The sequence below is a fragment of the Poecilia reticulata genome, chromosome 4, assembly GCF_904066995.2.
Source record: "Poecilia reticulata chromosome 4, P_reticulata-male-v2, whole genome shotgun sequence".
Classification (NCBI taxonomy): domain Eukaryota; kingdom Metazoa; phylum Chordata; class Actinopteri; order Cyprinodontiformes; family Poeciliidae; genus Poecilia; species Poecilia reticulata.
In genome coordinates, this window is record NC_088833.1 from 17,088,245 (window position 1) to 17,100,435 (window position 12,191).

The 12,191-nt window shown below is 40.5% G+C and overlaps 1 protein-coding gene across 1 annotated transcript in view; it reads right to left on the reverse strand.

Moving 5' to 3' along the window:
• Positions 1-60: 60 nt before the first annotated feature.
• cers1 (ceramide synthase 1) overlaps positions 61-12,191 on the reverse strand; it is a 32,764-nt gene continuing 20,633 nt past the window's right edge. Inside the window, exons 2-7 of the mRNA XM_008407943.3 lie at positions 9,421-9,577; positions 6,489-6,669; positions 6,227-6,388; positions 5,913-6,060; positions 5,658-5,812; positions 61-4,270 (exon numbers count right to left, since the gene is read on the reverse strand). Of these exons, the coding sequence (XP_008406165.1) occupies positions 4,228-4,270; positions 5,658-5,812; positions 5,913-6,060; positions 6,227-6,388; positions 6,489-6,669; positions 9,421-9,577 (846 nt within the window). The 3' untranslated portion in view covers positions 61-4,227. The remainder of the gene's footprint in view (positions 4,271-5,657; positions 5,813-5,912; positions 6,061-6,226; positions 6,389-6,488; positions 6,670-9,420; positions 9,578-12,191) is intronic.

Below are 12,191 nucleotides of genomic sequence, written 5' to 3' on the forward strand. Positions count from 1 at the left end.
TTGGATCTTTGCAATGAAAAAAATTGTGATTTTAGAAACAAATGACAAAATGGGACTTGCCTTTGTTTACTGACATTGTTTATTTCATGAGAACAAAATAAAACATTGGCTGAATGGTATTAAAACTGTATTACAAAAGAGCAAATACAGAACCCTTTTCAAGTGTTTCAAAAAGTGGTCGAATTCAGACTGGGAAAAAAAGTTGGGGGAAACTATTTTTTTTTCTTAATCTTTGTAGTTTACAGTGTTCACCAGTGGTCCAAAGAAAATCAGTAAAATGCATTCCAATGCCTCATTTAGTCGATGATCCTTCAGTAATCTACTAATAAGCAATAAAAATTGATTAAATTAAATGACAGTGCGATGTACAGAAAAGACCCACAGGGCTTCTGTGCCCGATGCTCAACCAGCTCCTCAGCTTCAATCACCGACACCCACACTTCCCTTTATTGTTTCAGTGGATATTTTTTTGGCACAACTGAAGCACTGGTGGAGCTGACTCACTTTCCATACTCAATGTCACAGTTTCTGTGCAAAATTTCGTATTTAATGGTAACAAAATTTGGACTGAGCTTTGATTTCATCAGAGGTAAATAATTTCAGCTCGTAATGTCTTCACAAAAGATTTTCCCTTCCAACTTATTCCTGCAGAGCTGAACTTAAAAGAATGCCACTTCTTAAATCGTATTAACGCAGCGTCCACTGTTATGATCTGAGATTAGATTATGCACGTGGTTTCGTCTGAGCGCATTGTTTGAACATTTCCGTTCGACCCCGATGTTTTGGAAACATGTCAGAAACATGCAAAAATCCACCACATGTGCTGTGGACGTATGCATGTATTTGATTTGTTACTACAGTAAACCCCTAGATCAGCTTTTATTACACTAGGTGTTCAATCTGTAAACCTGAGCTGCATACGTGAATCATCTTGTTTTTAAGTCTTTTTCTTTGTTTAGGATCATAAGAATCTCAATTCTTGGCTGTATTTAAAAAAAAATCATTTATAGTGCAGGCTACAGTTCTTGGCACCTCTTGTAAAGATGTGTAAAAAGCCTTAAAATAATGTGATATTTTAGTACATATCACACAGAAAATATTAAGTCAGGAAAAATATATATATTTTGAACAAAGCCACTGGTGCCTGATGTATTGATCCTCCCATTTCTCTTAGAAATAAATGTAATAAATTTTTTGTGCAGTTTTCTTGGGGGATAAATAGGATATTGTGTCAACTTTTAGTTTATTAAACTGCATTTTGGTCAGAAAACTCCACATTGGTCTGGATTAAAACCAAGTGTAATTGTGAAACAGCCTCTGATTTCCACTCTAAACCACAGTGGAGGATCTATGGTTTGTTTCTCTTCTAAAAAGCCCAGTGGATTGTTAGAGCGCATACAGCATGAGATCTTTAAAATATAAGATTTTCACAAAAAATCTGATAAACGGGAGTGATTCACCAAAAGATCTAGAAAAAAATCTGGATCCACAGTTTTTGATACAATTATTTCTACACATGGGATTTCCCCCCCTCCCCCTCATCTGAATAAATATGCGATTACAATGACGGATTCATTTATTTCAAGGCTTTCTGCACATATTCACCAGGCGCTGCCAATGTCAGCATCTCAAAACCTCCAAAAGAGTAAAGATTTTCAAAAATGTCCACAAACCCCGAGGAGCAATAATGACCGAAACCATCTAGACAGGTAGTGGCCTCTTCTAGAGAAAGTTTGTTGTTTGCTCATCTCGTCGCAGCCCCCCTGATGTAGTGACACAATCTGGATCACAGATTTCAGGGTTTGTGACTCACACTGGGATTACTGCTGTTATTAAATGAGAAACAGATTAGAGTATCAGAGCTGAGCAGGAAGGTGAGCAACAGGCGGACCGTGTTGTCTACAGCACAGATGTACTACAGTAATAAGAGAATGATCAACAGGAACGGATCAGAGGCTGAATCCAGATGTTGGTCCAGACAGAGGTGAGAGATGGTCCCCTGATCACATGACTGTCACCGACATCAGCAGAAAACAAACAACAACAACAACAACAAAAATCTGGAATACAAACAGTGCTCTCAGAGATAAAAACAGCAGCAATTCAACAAAGAAAACAAAAGAATTACAAACATCAAATTAACTACAGCAATAATAATCATAATTTAAAGTAAAATTTCAAGATAAGCTTCAATTTTCCTGAAACACTGCGGATGATGATGGAAGACAGGAACGAAAGTGAGCAGACACCCGCGCCCCCCCTTCCCCCCCGCCAGCGGATTATCCAACATCTGCGGCCTGCTCAAGCAGCACAAGCATGCTGTTCCTCCAAACAAGAGCTGGAATTTGATCGAGAAGGTAGACAAAGTGGGAACATTCCTTATTTTTCTTCTACAGGCATGCAGTAAACCAGCAGGCACCTCAGGACATGGTTCCTCTTTGGTTTTCAATTTATGGTTCAAGTTTTGAAAAAATGTTGAAATTCTAATTACTTCTGGTTCCTAGATGTGCATCTTATACAGCTGGAAAAATAAGCATTGAACGCACAAAACATTATTACGCCGCTGCATATATTCTTAAGGTGACTCAGCCCAGATGTCGGTAATAACATGTAAAGGGAATAAAATCAATTTAGTGGAATGACACGGATAATAAACAGGAAACAGAAAAGTCTTCACAGAGTCTCCTGTATGGAGTAGCTACATGGATTTGATCCATTCTGTCAAACTAGTTAAAATCCTCCAGGTTCTGGTGAGATATTCTCTCTTGTTTATAACAAACGTCATCCGTATAATTTCCTGTAAAAAGGCTGCAGAGACCTTTCACCACTTTGTAAATGAGAAACATTTCTAGAGGCCATCAATTACGACTAAACCTCGAGCAACAGATTTTTCTAAATATTAACAGATTTTCTTTGCATTTTTACACCTCTTTTTTTTGTGTGTGTCACTCCACTTTATCACACATAACCTAATTATCAGATTAATACGTGTTTATTTCTCTGTAAGTATGGATTAGTTGGGTTGTTACTGAAATTCGATGTGAATTACATGCTAACAACACCATTAAAAATACATTTACAGAGAATACTGACAACGCTTATTTTCTCCAGTGTATAGCTTGATCACATTTTGTCTAGAAGATGTGTTTAGGTGCCGCTGGGAGAATGTGTAAAATACTGACTTGTTTGTTAGGACTTTAGTCACTTCTAGGAGCAGTTTTAGTTATCGGCGATATAGCTAAAAGGTTTGTGAAAAATACGTCACACATTTCCAAAAATCATTCTGACTTCATGCGTTCCTGAATAGTAGAGCGAGTGCATATGTTGTGTTTTTGATTATGAGGATTTTCCCACCACCGTCTGTCACCTGGACACATTGAATATCATTTAACGATATTAGAAATCTCTAGAAATGAAATTGCGATAATGACCTAGTCAATCAATTCTAGCTGTTTGCTGTCATTAAACCAGCAGTGAGCTTGTATGCCTTCATGTCAGTGCAGCAACAGATGCCATGTAGCCCATAGAGAGACAAAGCAGCACAAAAAAAGAAAAAGGAAAAGGAACGCTTTCTGGAGAGGAATCCAAGGGAATATTCAAGGTTCATGTGGGTCAGAAGTGTCATGAAATAAATGGTTTATGTTTAAAAGTCTTAAAATATGCAAATGCTGCCTCTGGCCTCTCAGTTTAAATGAATGGATGTAGGGATGTGGGAAGCAGGTGAAAGATTAGCAGCGATAATCCCTCGTTTCTTCTCGTACAATAAGTCGGAGCAGATGGGCGGAAAGTTAAAGAAGTGGAGAGGGAAGAACGCCTAAACAAATAACCCCCAACCTGACGCTGCTGTTCCTTGTTCCCTTGGATCCTACAGGTTATTCGAAGACATGAGAACAGATCTAAACTGTCTCCTATCCTCCATCCCTCTCTCACAAGAAGGTTCCCTTCCACTAGATCTATCGAATGTTAAGCTGACAACAGCAAGACAGGTAGTCAGCTGAAATGACATTCACAGTGCTCTAATAAAATAAAATTGAAAATAAAATGCTCTAAAACGAATATAAAATATAAACTGATTGTACCCTAACTTTCCCTTCTCTTATTCTTGTTTCTTTCCTTTTGTTTTGTGGTTGTGATGCTCTTTCCAGTCCGGTCACGTTTTGAACGTCTGCTGTCCGAGGAGGGCCTGCAGGTGCAGTCCGGAGCCAGGAGGGGGCACCGGAGAGCCTGTTATAGATGCTTGTCCTTGGTAACTCCGTTCTGTACGTGCTTCCTGCGGGAAGAAAGGGACACACAGACAGCAGAGTGCGGGATAAGAAGGAGTGCACACTGCAGGAGGGCCGATGAGCAGATGTGCAACATTTGGTTCAGAGGATATCAGAACGTGTTCAAGGCCGCTCAGAAAAGGGCGTAATCACATCTCAGCATGGTCTTAGGCTGTTCCAGACCCCCCTCTGTGCAAGATTAGCTTGTTCAGCGCCAGCCTCCAAGAGGACAGGTAGGCCAAAACCAAACCGCTAGATTACCTCGCAATACATTATTCAGGATTTTCCTGAAACTGCCCTGAGCAGTGAGACGGACTGGCTGAAGAGGAGACTTCGGGTTTGCAGGGTGTTTAAGTCTGCAGAGGTCAAAGGCCACTCTGATAGAGACGCACATGGCTGTCAGCGCCGAGATTAAAGATAAAAACAGATGCACTTTGGTTTCTGTCAGCAGTTTGTTGCTTAAAGCTCACGATTGCAAAATGTCATACTGATGACGCTGTTTTTGTGTCACGGTTTTCTATAAAGTATCAAAAGTTACAGAATCAAAAATCTATAGAAGCCTCACCACGACATTTGTGACACGACGCCGGCGTAGAAACTACAAAGAGCGGCGCTCTGATCAAAGCTTGCCTACAGAAAGCTTTAAGTCATTTCCATATTTTTGATTAGAAAAACAAACTCAAACTACTCCTTTCTGTGTTTTGACTATTCAACACTTGGTATTAGAGCATCAGAGGTCACAGGTTACACTCTCTGGACTTAGTCCACCGGATGTCCATAACATTGACACTCTTCCTTTAATTTAATCCAGATTTCCTTTGGCAGCTTTACGAATATATTTTTCAATCGAACAGCCTGAAAAAGTTACAACTTGCCTCAGTAATATGTAATGTAATATGCACAATTTGGTGGGGTGTGTGCTTCCCAGCAGCTGAATGACTTATTCAATGCCTACTAATTACTTTGAGCTTGAAGTTTGACCATGGTGCTGTGTTTGCAAGCATGCAGGCTGTGTATTGCTAATTTTAGTTTCTCCATAAGGTTCCTCTGGTCTGCAGCCAGAGCAGAGATGGACGCCGGTGCCAAGAGTGTTACATTAAATTAAATGGAGCCCTGCCAGGCAGGTGTGGGCGAGAAGAGGCTGCCCGCTTGTGAGGAGAACAGCAGGATCAGACCTGCTTTGCATTTTCTGATAAGCAATTCAAGCCCATGCATGTGGTGGACACTTCATGGATAAACTACCACTGCCAGCACAGAGCTAAACCCCTGCTGATGTTCTGTGCTTGATAAAAGCAGTCGAGGAATTCTCAGGCTTCGTCATGCATAAGGGGGAAGCGCTCTGTGTTTTATATTCAGATGGAAAGTTTAGTTTCAAATGGGAGTGGCGCAACTCACCTCCGGGCTGAGTTGTGATGTCCAGCATCCTCATCGTTGTTTTCTGCGTCTTTCAGCAGCTCCTCCGCTGCCTTCCTGGCGTCCTCGTCTTCGTACTCCCTCACGTCGTTCACCTCCTTCAAATTCAGCAGCTTCACCACGAAAATCACAATAAACTGCAGAGAGCAGAGGAGAAAAAGCGCCGAGCAAAGCGGTCAGAACGAGAGCGTGAACTGGAGGAGTTTTTAAAAAGACTCGGATGCAAAGTGCACTCACCAGGAACCAGTAGATATTCATGAGCAGCAGGGCGAAGAGCAGGGTGTTGAAGAAGAAGTAGAAGGGGATGGTGGGGACAGACTGGATGCTGGACACACACGAGGCGTACAGCACTTTAAGAGGGAACCAGTAGAGTCGGAACCAGAACCTGAGAAAAACGAGGCGGGAGCAAAACAGACAGCAGATATTTAGAGACTCTGTGGATGAATAAGACACCAGACGGCATAATGACAGAAACTTCAAAACATTTCAGTGAGACAGCCGAGCAGCGGAGGGGGAGAAATCAGAAAGCGAGTTGAAGATTTAAAGCTTACCAAGTGACGCTGAAGCTGACAGAGCCCATGTTGGACAGAACGTCGTTGAGCAGGTGGTGGCCGCCTCCTCTGGCCTTCAGGTAGACGTTGAGCTTGGTGAACTCCAGCAGGACGTCGTTGATGTCGTGCAGGAACAACACCAGGATGCCCACGTTGTGGTACCTGAGAGGGAGAAATCAAAGCGAGACGCGCTTTCTTTTGAGAACACGGTCGGATGAGGCGCTCTCCCCACCTTTCCCCTGTTTTTTTTTTTTTTAAGTACCTGAAGGCGTAGGAGAAGCTAATGAGAGCCAGGGTGATGATGTGATGCACCACCATGACAGCAGAGTCCTTCCTCCATGTATCCATGTTGACGGTGGCGTAGATGGAGTGGCCGTAGAAGCTGCCCTGGATCAGGTAGGCTATGGCGATGTCTGTAGGCACTGTCATACCACTCTTCCAGTCTGAGGGAGCAGAAGGAGATCAGGGGAAGACGCTGCGCTACAAATGGTGCGACGACTGCAGCAGCCAGAGATACACAAGAAACCCTGGCCAAAGTGTTTGACAAAGTAGGTCGCAAACCATCTTTAAAAGTTTATTTAGATCCATTTATAAATGTAAACAATGATTCTCTGCCTGTAGGTGGCAGCAGGACGACGCAACCCAATGCAGGCCTCGACAGAGAGCAAACATTGTGTCCTATAATGAAAAGATATTCCAATTTTATGCACTTTGTGCACATTTTTGTCACGATATCAAAAAGTAAAGGTACATAAACGTGTTTTCCAAAGTTCGTGATGCTGCGTAACAAGCATGCGAGTAAAAACAGATGAAATGATTTGGAAAACATCTGCGGGCCACTATATGAAATTACAAATTCGACAAAAAAATCTGCATACATTTAGTAGCCTTTTATATGAATTATTTTTAACTTAATGTAACAATGCGATTGTTGCAGTATCTTACTTTTTTTTTTTTGATTAATTATTATTGTTTAATCTTCATGCTGCATGACTCTAAGCACATGGATCGCTGAGGCCTTTTTATTTTTATTCTTAATAGTCTAAACTAAACTGCAATAAATAATGAACACGGTCCACGTGGTGGTGCATTTCAACAAGAAAGTCCTGGGTTCAAATCCTGAAATTAGAACTAAATAAATATTCCCTCTTTACTTTAGTTTCTGCTTAAACTTTGTTGCAAATACAGCAGGAAAATCTTCCGTCATTTAAATTCCTCCAGATGTAAAAGAGTCTCCGAGGCGTGGACAGTTTGTCGTTTCTTGGTCATGCTCATGCGTCCCTTTAAGCAAGAGTCAGAGGCACGGCATGGTAAATACAGCAGAGATCCTGGAGGAGAAGCTGTGGTGGTTAGCGCTGTTCAGGGGGAGGAAGGATCAGGTTTCCAGCAGCATTAGGGAACGTTTCTGATGAAACAGGCCGAGACTGGCTCGAGTCTCTGAAGCCTATCGGATGTTGGACGGAAACTCTCTCCTCCGATGTTTGAGTGAGGCTTGTCTCCACAGGGATGGGGTTTCATTCAGGCGTCGTGTAATGTTTATCGATCAAAGCTTCCACCATTAAACATTGAGAAGAGGCTCGAAAAATGGATCCCAGCAGAAAAGCTGCCAATGGGAAGCAGAGGTATTTCTTCCCACTTAAAACTTTAGATTTTTCCACCTTTTTATTCAGGATAAATACGAAGCACCTTGCAAAAGTATTCACAGCACTCAATTTATTTATTTGTTCACATTTTTCCGTCACATTTTTTGTTGGTCAAAGGCAGAAGTTTGTGTTTGTAGCCTTAAACAATGTTGGTGCTTTTGCAAGGTTTTGCAGGTTATGGTGCTGTTTTTCAGATTCTCTTATCATCCCTGTCTCCATCTCCCCTCTCAGCTTGATTCCTCCTCTCCCTCTCTAAAAGTCAGGCCCTGTTACTCTCCGGCTCCACACATCACACACTGACGGCTATTAACCGTGACGCGGCGATCAAAGACGGAGCTGATGCTGTCAGATAGCCCTCGTGAGCCCCACTCGTCTCTTCCTCCTCGTCCTCTCCAGGAGCGCTGACACCTCAGTGTCTGATGGAGGAGGTCGAGGGACAGTAAAAGACATGAGTGGGATAAACGCGAAGTCTGGGAGCACTTCCATCTTCCATTAGCAACACACTGGAAACTGTAATGATTCTGGTTTCCATTAGGGTACAATCATAAAGATCTCCTGTTATAAATGTTGTATGAAACCTAATGTGTTCCATAGTACTAAAATATGTTAAATAAAGGTATTCTGTTATTAATGGATAGACTCTGAAGCATTGAAATATGTCATAACTTAAAAGCAAAAAGGTTTCCTGCAGGCTCAGAAAATGTGCAAGTCTTCAAACTCTCTATATGACTCGATATATATCTGCCTATAAGTACTGAGGGCAATTTTACCTCCTGCAGAGTCTCCATAGAGCAGCTATAGGGCCTTATTTTATCTTTTGGTAAAATAACCGCAGCCAGGTGCGTCCAAACGTTTTGCACCAAGGGTCAAAATCCCAGAGAGGTGAAAATTAGCCTTTTCTTTCCAATTAAAAATAGAAAAATAATATCATTGTGAATATTTTATCCTTTACCTGCACGACAATAAATTAAACAACTAATATTTTAGTGAAGCAAACAGTGTGACATTTACCTTAATGTTTACAGTTATTTAACTTCTTTCTTGGTTTCTTAAATGTTCATTTCCAGCAACAAAAATGAAAATTTTCTTTAAAACCTTTGCTGTGTTTAGCCAAGTGTAATGGATGTGTGTGTTTCTGTGTGTAAAAAATGGCTGGATGTTTGTTGCCCACCTTACTAAAATAAAAAAAAGGAAACAAGAAAAAACAGAAAAGAATAATTCTCTGTGTTGTACTTAACATTTTTAGTACAGAGCAATAACAAATATTGGCCAAATTATCGCCATTATTGAACTGCTGTCAGAGACCACACAAAATTATTTCAAGAGCCACAAATGGCCCCCAGACCGTACTTTGGACACCACTGACCTCAGCTCTTTCTCTGCCCTGAAAATCTAGGAAGGAAACTTCTCCTTAGGTCAGCATTAATCCGTTTATCTGGTTGACTTTTACTGACTGGATCACCTTCACTGACTTTAATTTAAAGGAAAAAAAACCCACACAGACTAAATGGACTGCAACCAACATAATGTCTCCACGGTTGTCAGTCTTACTGTAGAAGACGGAGGGCGGGTCGTTGAAGAAGGAGTAGGAGAAGAAGAGCAGGTAGGTGCTGTAGGACCAAGACATGGTGTAGAAGACCAGCTTCCACGCACTCTCTGGCATCTTGGCAGCATCTTTGGGCATCAGCCTGCACCACTGTGCAAGAGGCTGCAGGAGAGAAATAAGAAATAATAATAATAATCAGAAATAAGTCACAATAATTCTACAGGCAGTCAGAAGAAAATGGAGAAAGTCTTATCACAATGTTTCCTTACAAACTGCACACTGTGGAGTCTCTTTTCTGCTCTGTAAAAAGGTTTCATCACACTCCTTTTCTCATAAGGTAGAAAAAAATGTGTAAAAAAAAAAAGAAAAGAAACAGCCAGATGAAAGTTCAAAACTAGGCCATAAATATCTCAATCTCGTCGTACTTTTAGAGGTGTTACCATAATTTGACCGATCCTGATTTAAATGAAGATGTTAAAAAAGAAAAGCCATGACTCAGCTCACTGAAATAAATTTCAAACGCACTGCAGGCCTCAGAAAGCTGAATCAGCACCTCAGCAAATAAAACCTATTCATCCACATCTTCATAAATCTATGCTTTACTGCTGCAGCGCTGCATTAGGCTGCATTAGCTTCAGTAAGATCTTCAGTTTTGGCTCCTATCTGTGCTCTGAAATTTTTTTTTTTTTTACTGTCAATTCAGAAAGATCTGAAAGTTGGGATTCCTATTTTAAAAGTCAAAGTTCCTCTTAAACCAACAGCTGTTGCTAAGGTGTTTGGATAAATGAAACGCTGACAGATTCTCTTGGCTAATTATAGTTGCCATGGTGACTAAGTGTGATTGTGGGGTGATGGAGTTTCAACCACAGATGTAAAAATCCTGTAGCTTTACTCACGACATATTTTGGTATCCAAAGCATAAAAAAGTGTCTAAAGGCTTTAGGTTGTTATTCAAAAGAACAGTTTTGTTAAAAAATTATTCCCCGGACACAAGCGGCAGAAATCAGCTTCTTCGGAAGGTGGATGGACCTGTTGCCCTGACAACCTGATCTTGGATAAGCTGCAAACAATGGATGGATGGATGAAATTATTTCACAATTGTGTTTTTATTTAATTGTTTTAACTTCAAGTTCATGAGAGTGTCTAGGAATCAATTATCTGATCAATTATCCACGATTTTCTGTGTCTCGGGGTTTAAACATGACATGATGTAGAGGCTTATTTCTTCTAGTCAGTTTTCAAAATGGGGAAGAGGCGAGAGCATGCCAACCAAACAACACCTGTTGGTTCACCATCACCAGCTCAAACTTGATCAGCTTTTCTGATGCTTTCTTTGATAAGAGAAATTGTACATAGTTTTATGATTAAAAATATGAAGCTAAGATGAGTGATGACTTTAGTCTGTTTTTTATTTAAAATGTATTTACAGACTAAAAGGTGCTGAATATAGAAAGAGAAAAACATTTGCTATTAATAAAGACCAGTAATGCCACAAAAAAATCTTTTTGCTTTCTTTACTTTTTCCACACAAAGCTAAATTTAATCTTTAAACAAAAGTTGTTTGTAATCTAAAATAAAATGTATTTTTTCATAAATATAAATAGTTGCAGTGCAGCAGCTTAGAAATTGAAGTGTTATGTTCCTTTCTGAAGCTCAGCCTGGGGTTTTAAACCAGGAAGTAGTGCCTAGATTTCTCCAAACCACAACTAGACGTGCTATTTAGCAAAGAGAAACACGACCAAGCATCACCCAGCACGGGCAACACTGTGTAAGTAAAATAAATATAGCTAAAAATATCTCAAATGTGAGCAGTTACATTTTCTTACCACATCAAAACTGACTAAATGTAGCAGAACAAATTTTCAATTCAATTCAAAAGTATTTCATTGAACCCTAGAGGAAACTAAATGTTGTTGTAACTCATATTAAGTGTCTTTAGGAGTTATTGTAGATGCTGACTGCTGTGGGCAGGAAGGATCTCCTGTAGCAGTCTGTATCACAGCGAATCTGAAAAAGCTTCCGACTGAAATCCCTCTGTTGTCACACAAGAGTTTTATACAACAGGGGCGCCCATAATTTTTTTGATTTTATGGAGAATCCTTCTTTGCACCGTTATCTCTGGGTCGTTCAGAGCAGTCTCCAGAACAGAACCAGCGCTCTTTATCCGGTTGGTTTTTTTTTCAACCTTTGATGCCACTGCTGCCCCAACACATGATGGCAGAAGAGATTAAACTGTTTTCTGGGTGAACAGCGATGCAATGTCTCACCTTTCTTCGTGTCTCTTATCATTGCCCAATAATTTGAAAATACTTTCAGAAAAGTAAAAAAATAAAATAAATGATTCCAGTATTTAAGCTTTCAAAGTGTTTGACTGCATCATATTTACACATTTGTTACCTTTATAAATGCCTCACGTTTGTTAGTGTCGCATGTGTGTTCATGCGCAAAAAGAGCAGCACAACGTGACAGCCTGGCCACAGAAAGTCTGCTTATAGTTTGCTTTTTTTCTGCGCGCAGCAGAAAGCAGAAGTCAAAGAAATGCTTTTTAGCACCAACACGATCTGATATTATTGTGCAAAGATTCAGCCACAGGTGGGAGGGTCATGCAATTTTCATCCTAAGCCTTCTTCTGTCTTCCTGCCTCATCACTCCTTTTTTTGTGTTATTTTTTTATGTTTTTTTTTACATCTGCAGCTTCTGTGTTGCAACAACCATCGGAGATAAAATGACCCATTTAAAGAAACCAAACTGCGGAAACATTTGGACCCAATCGCAC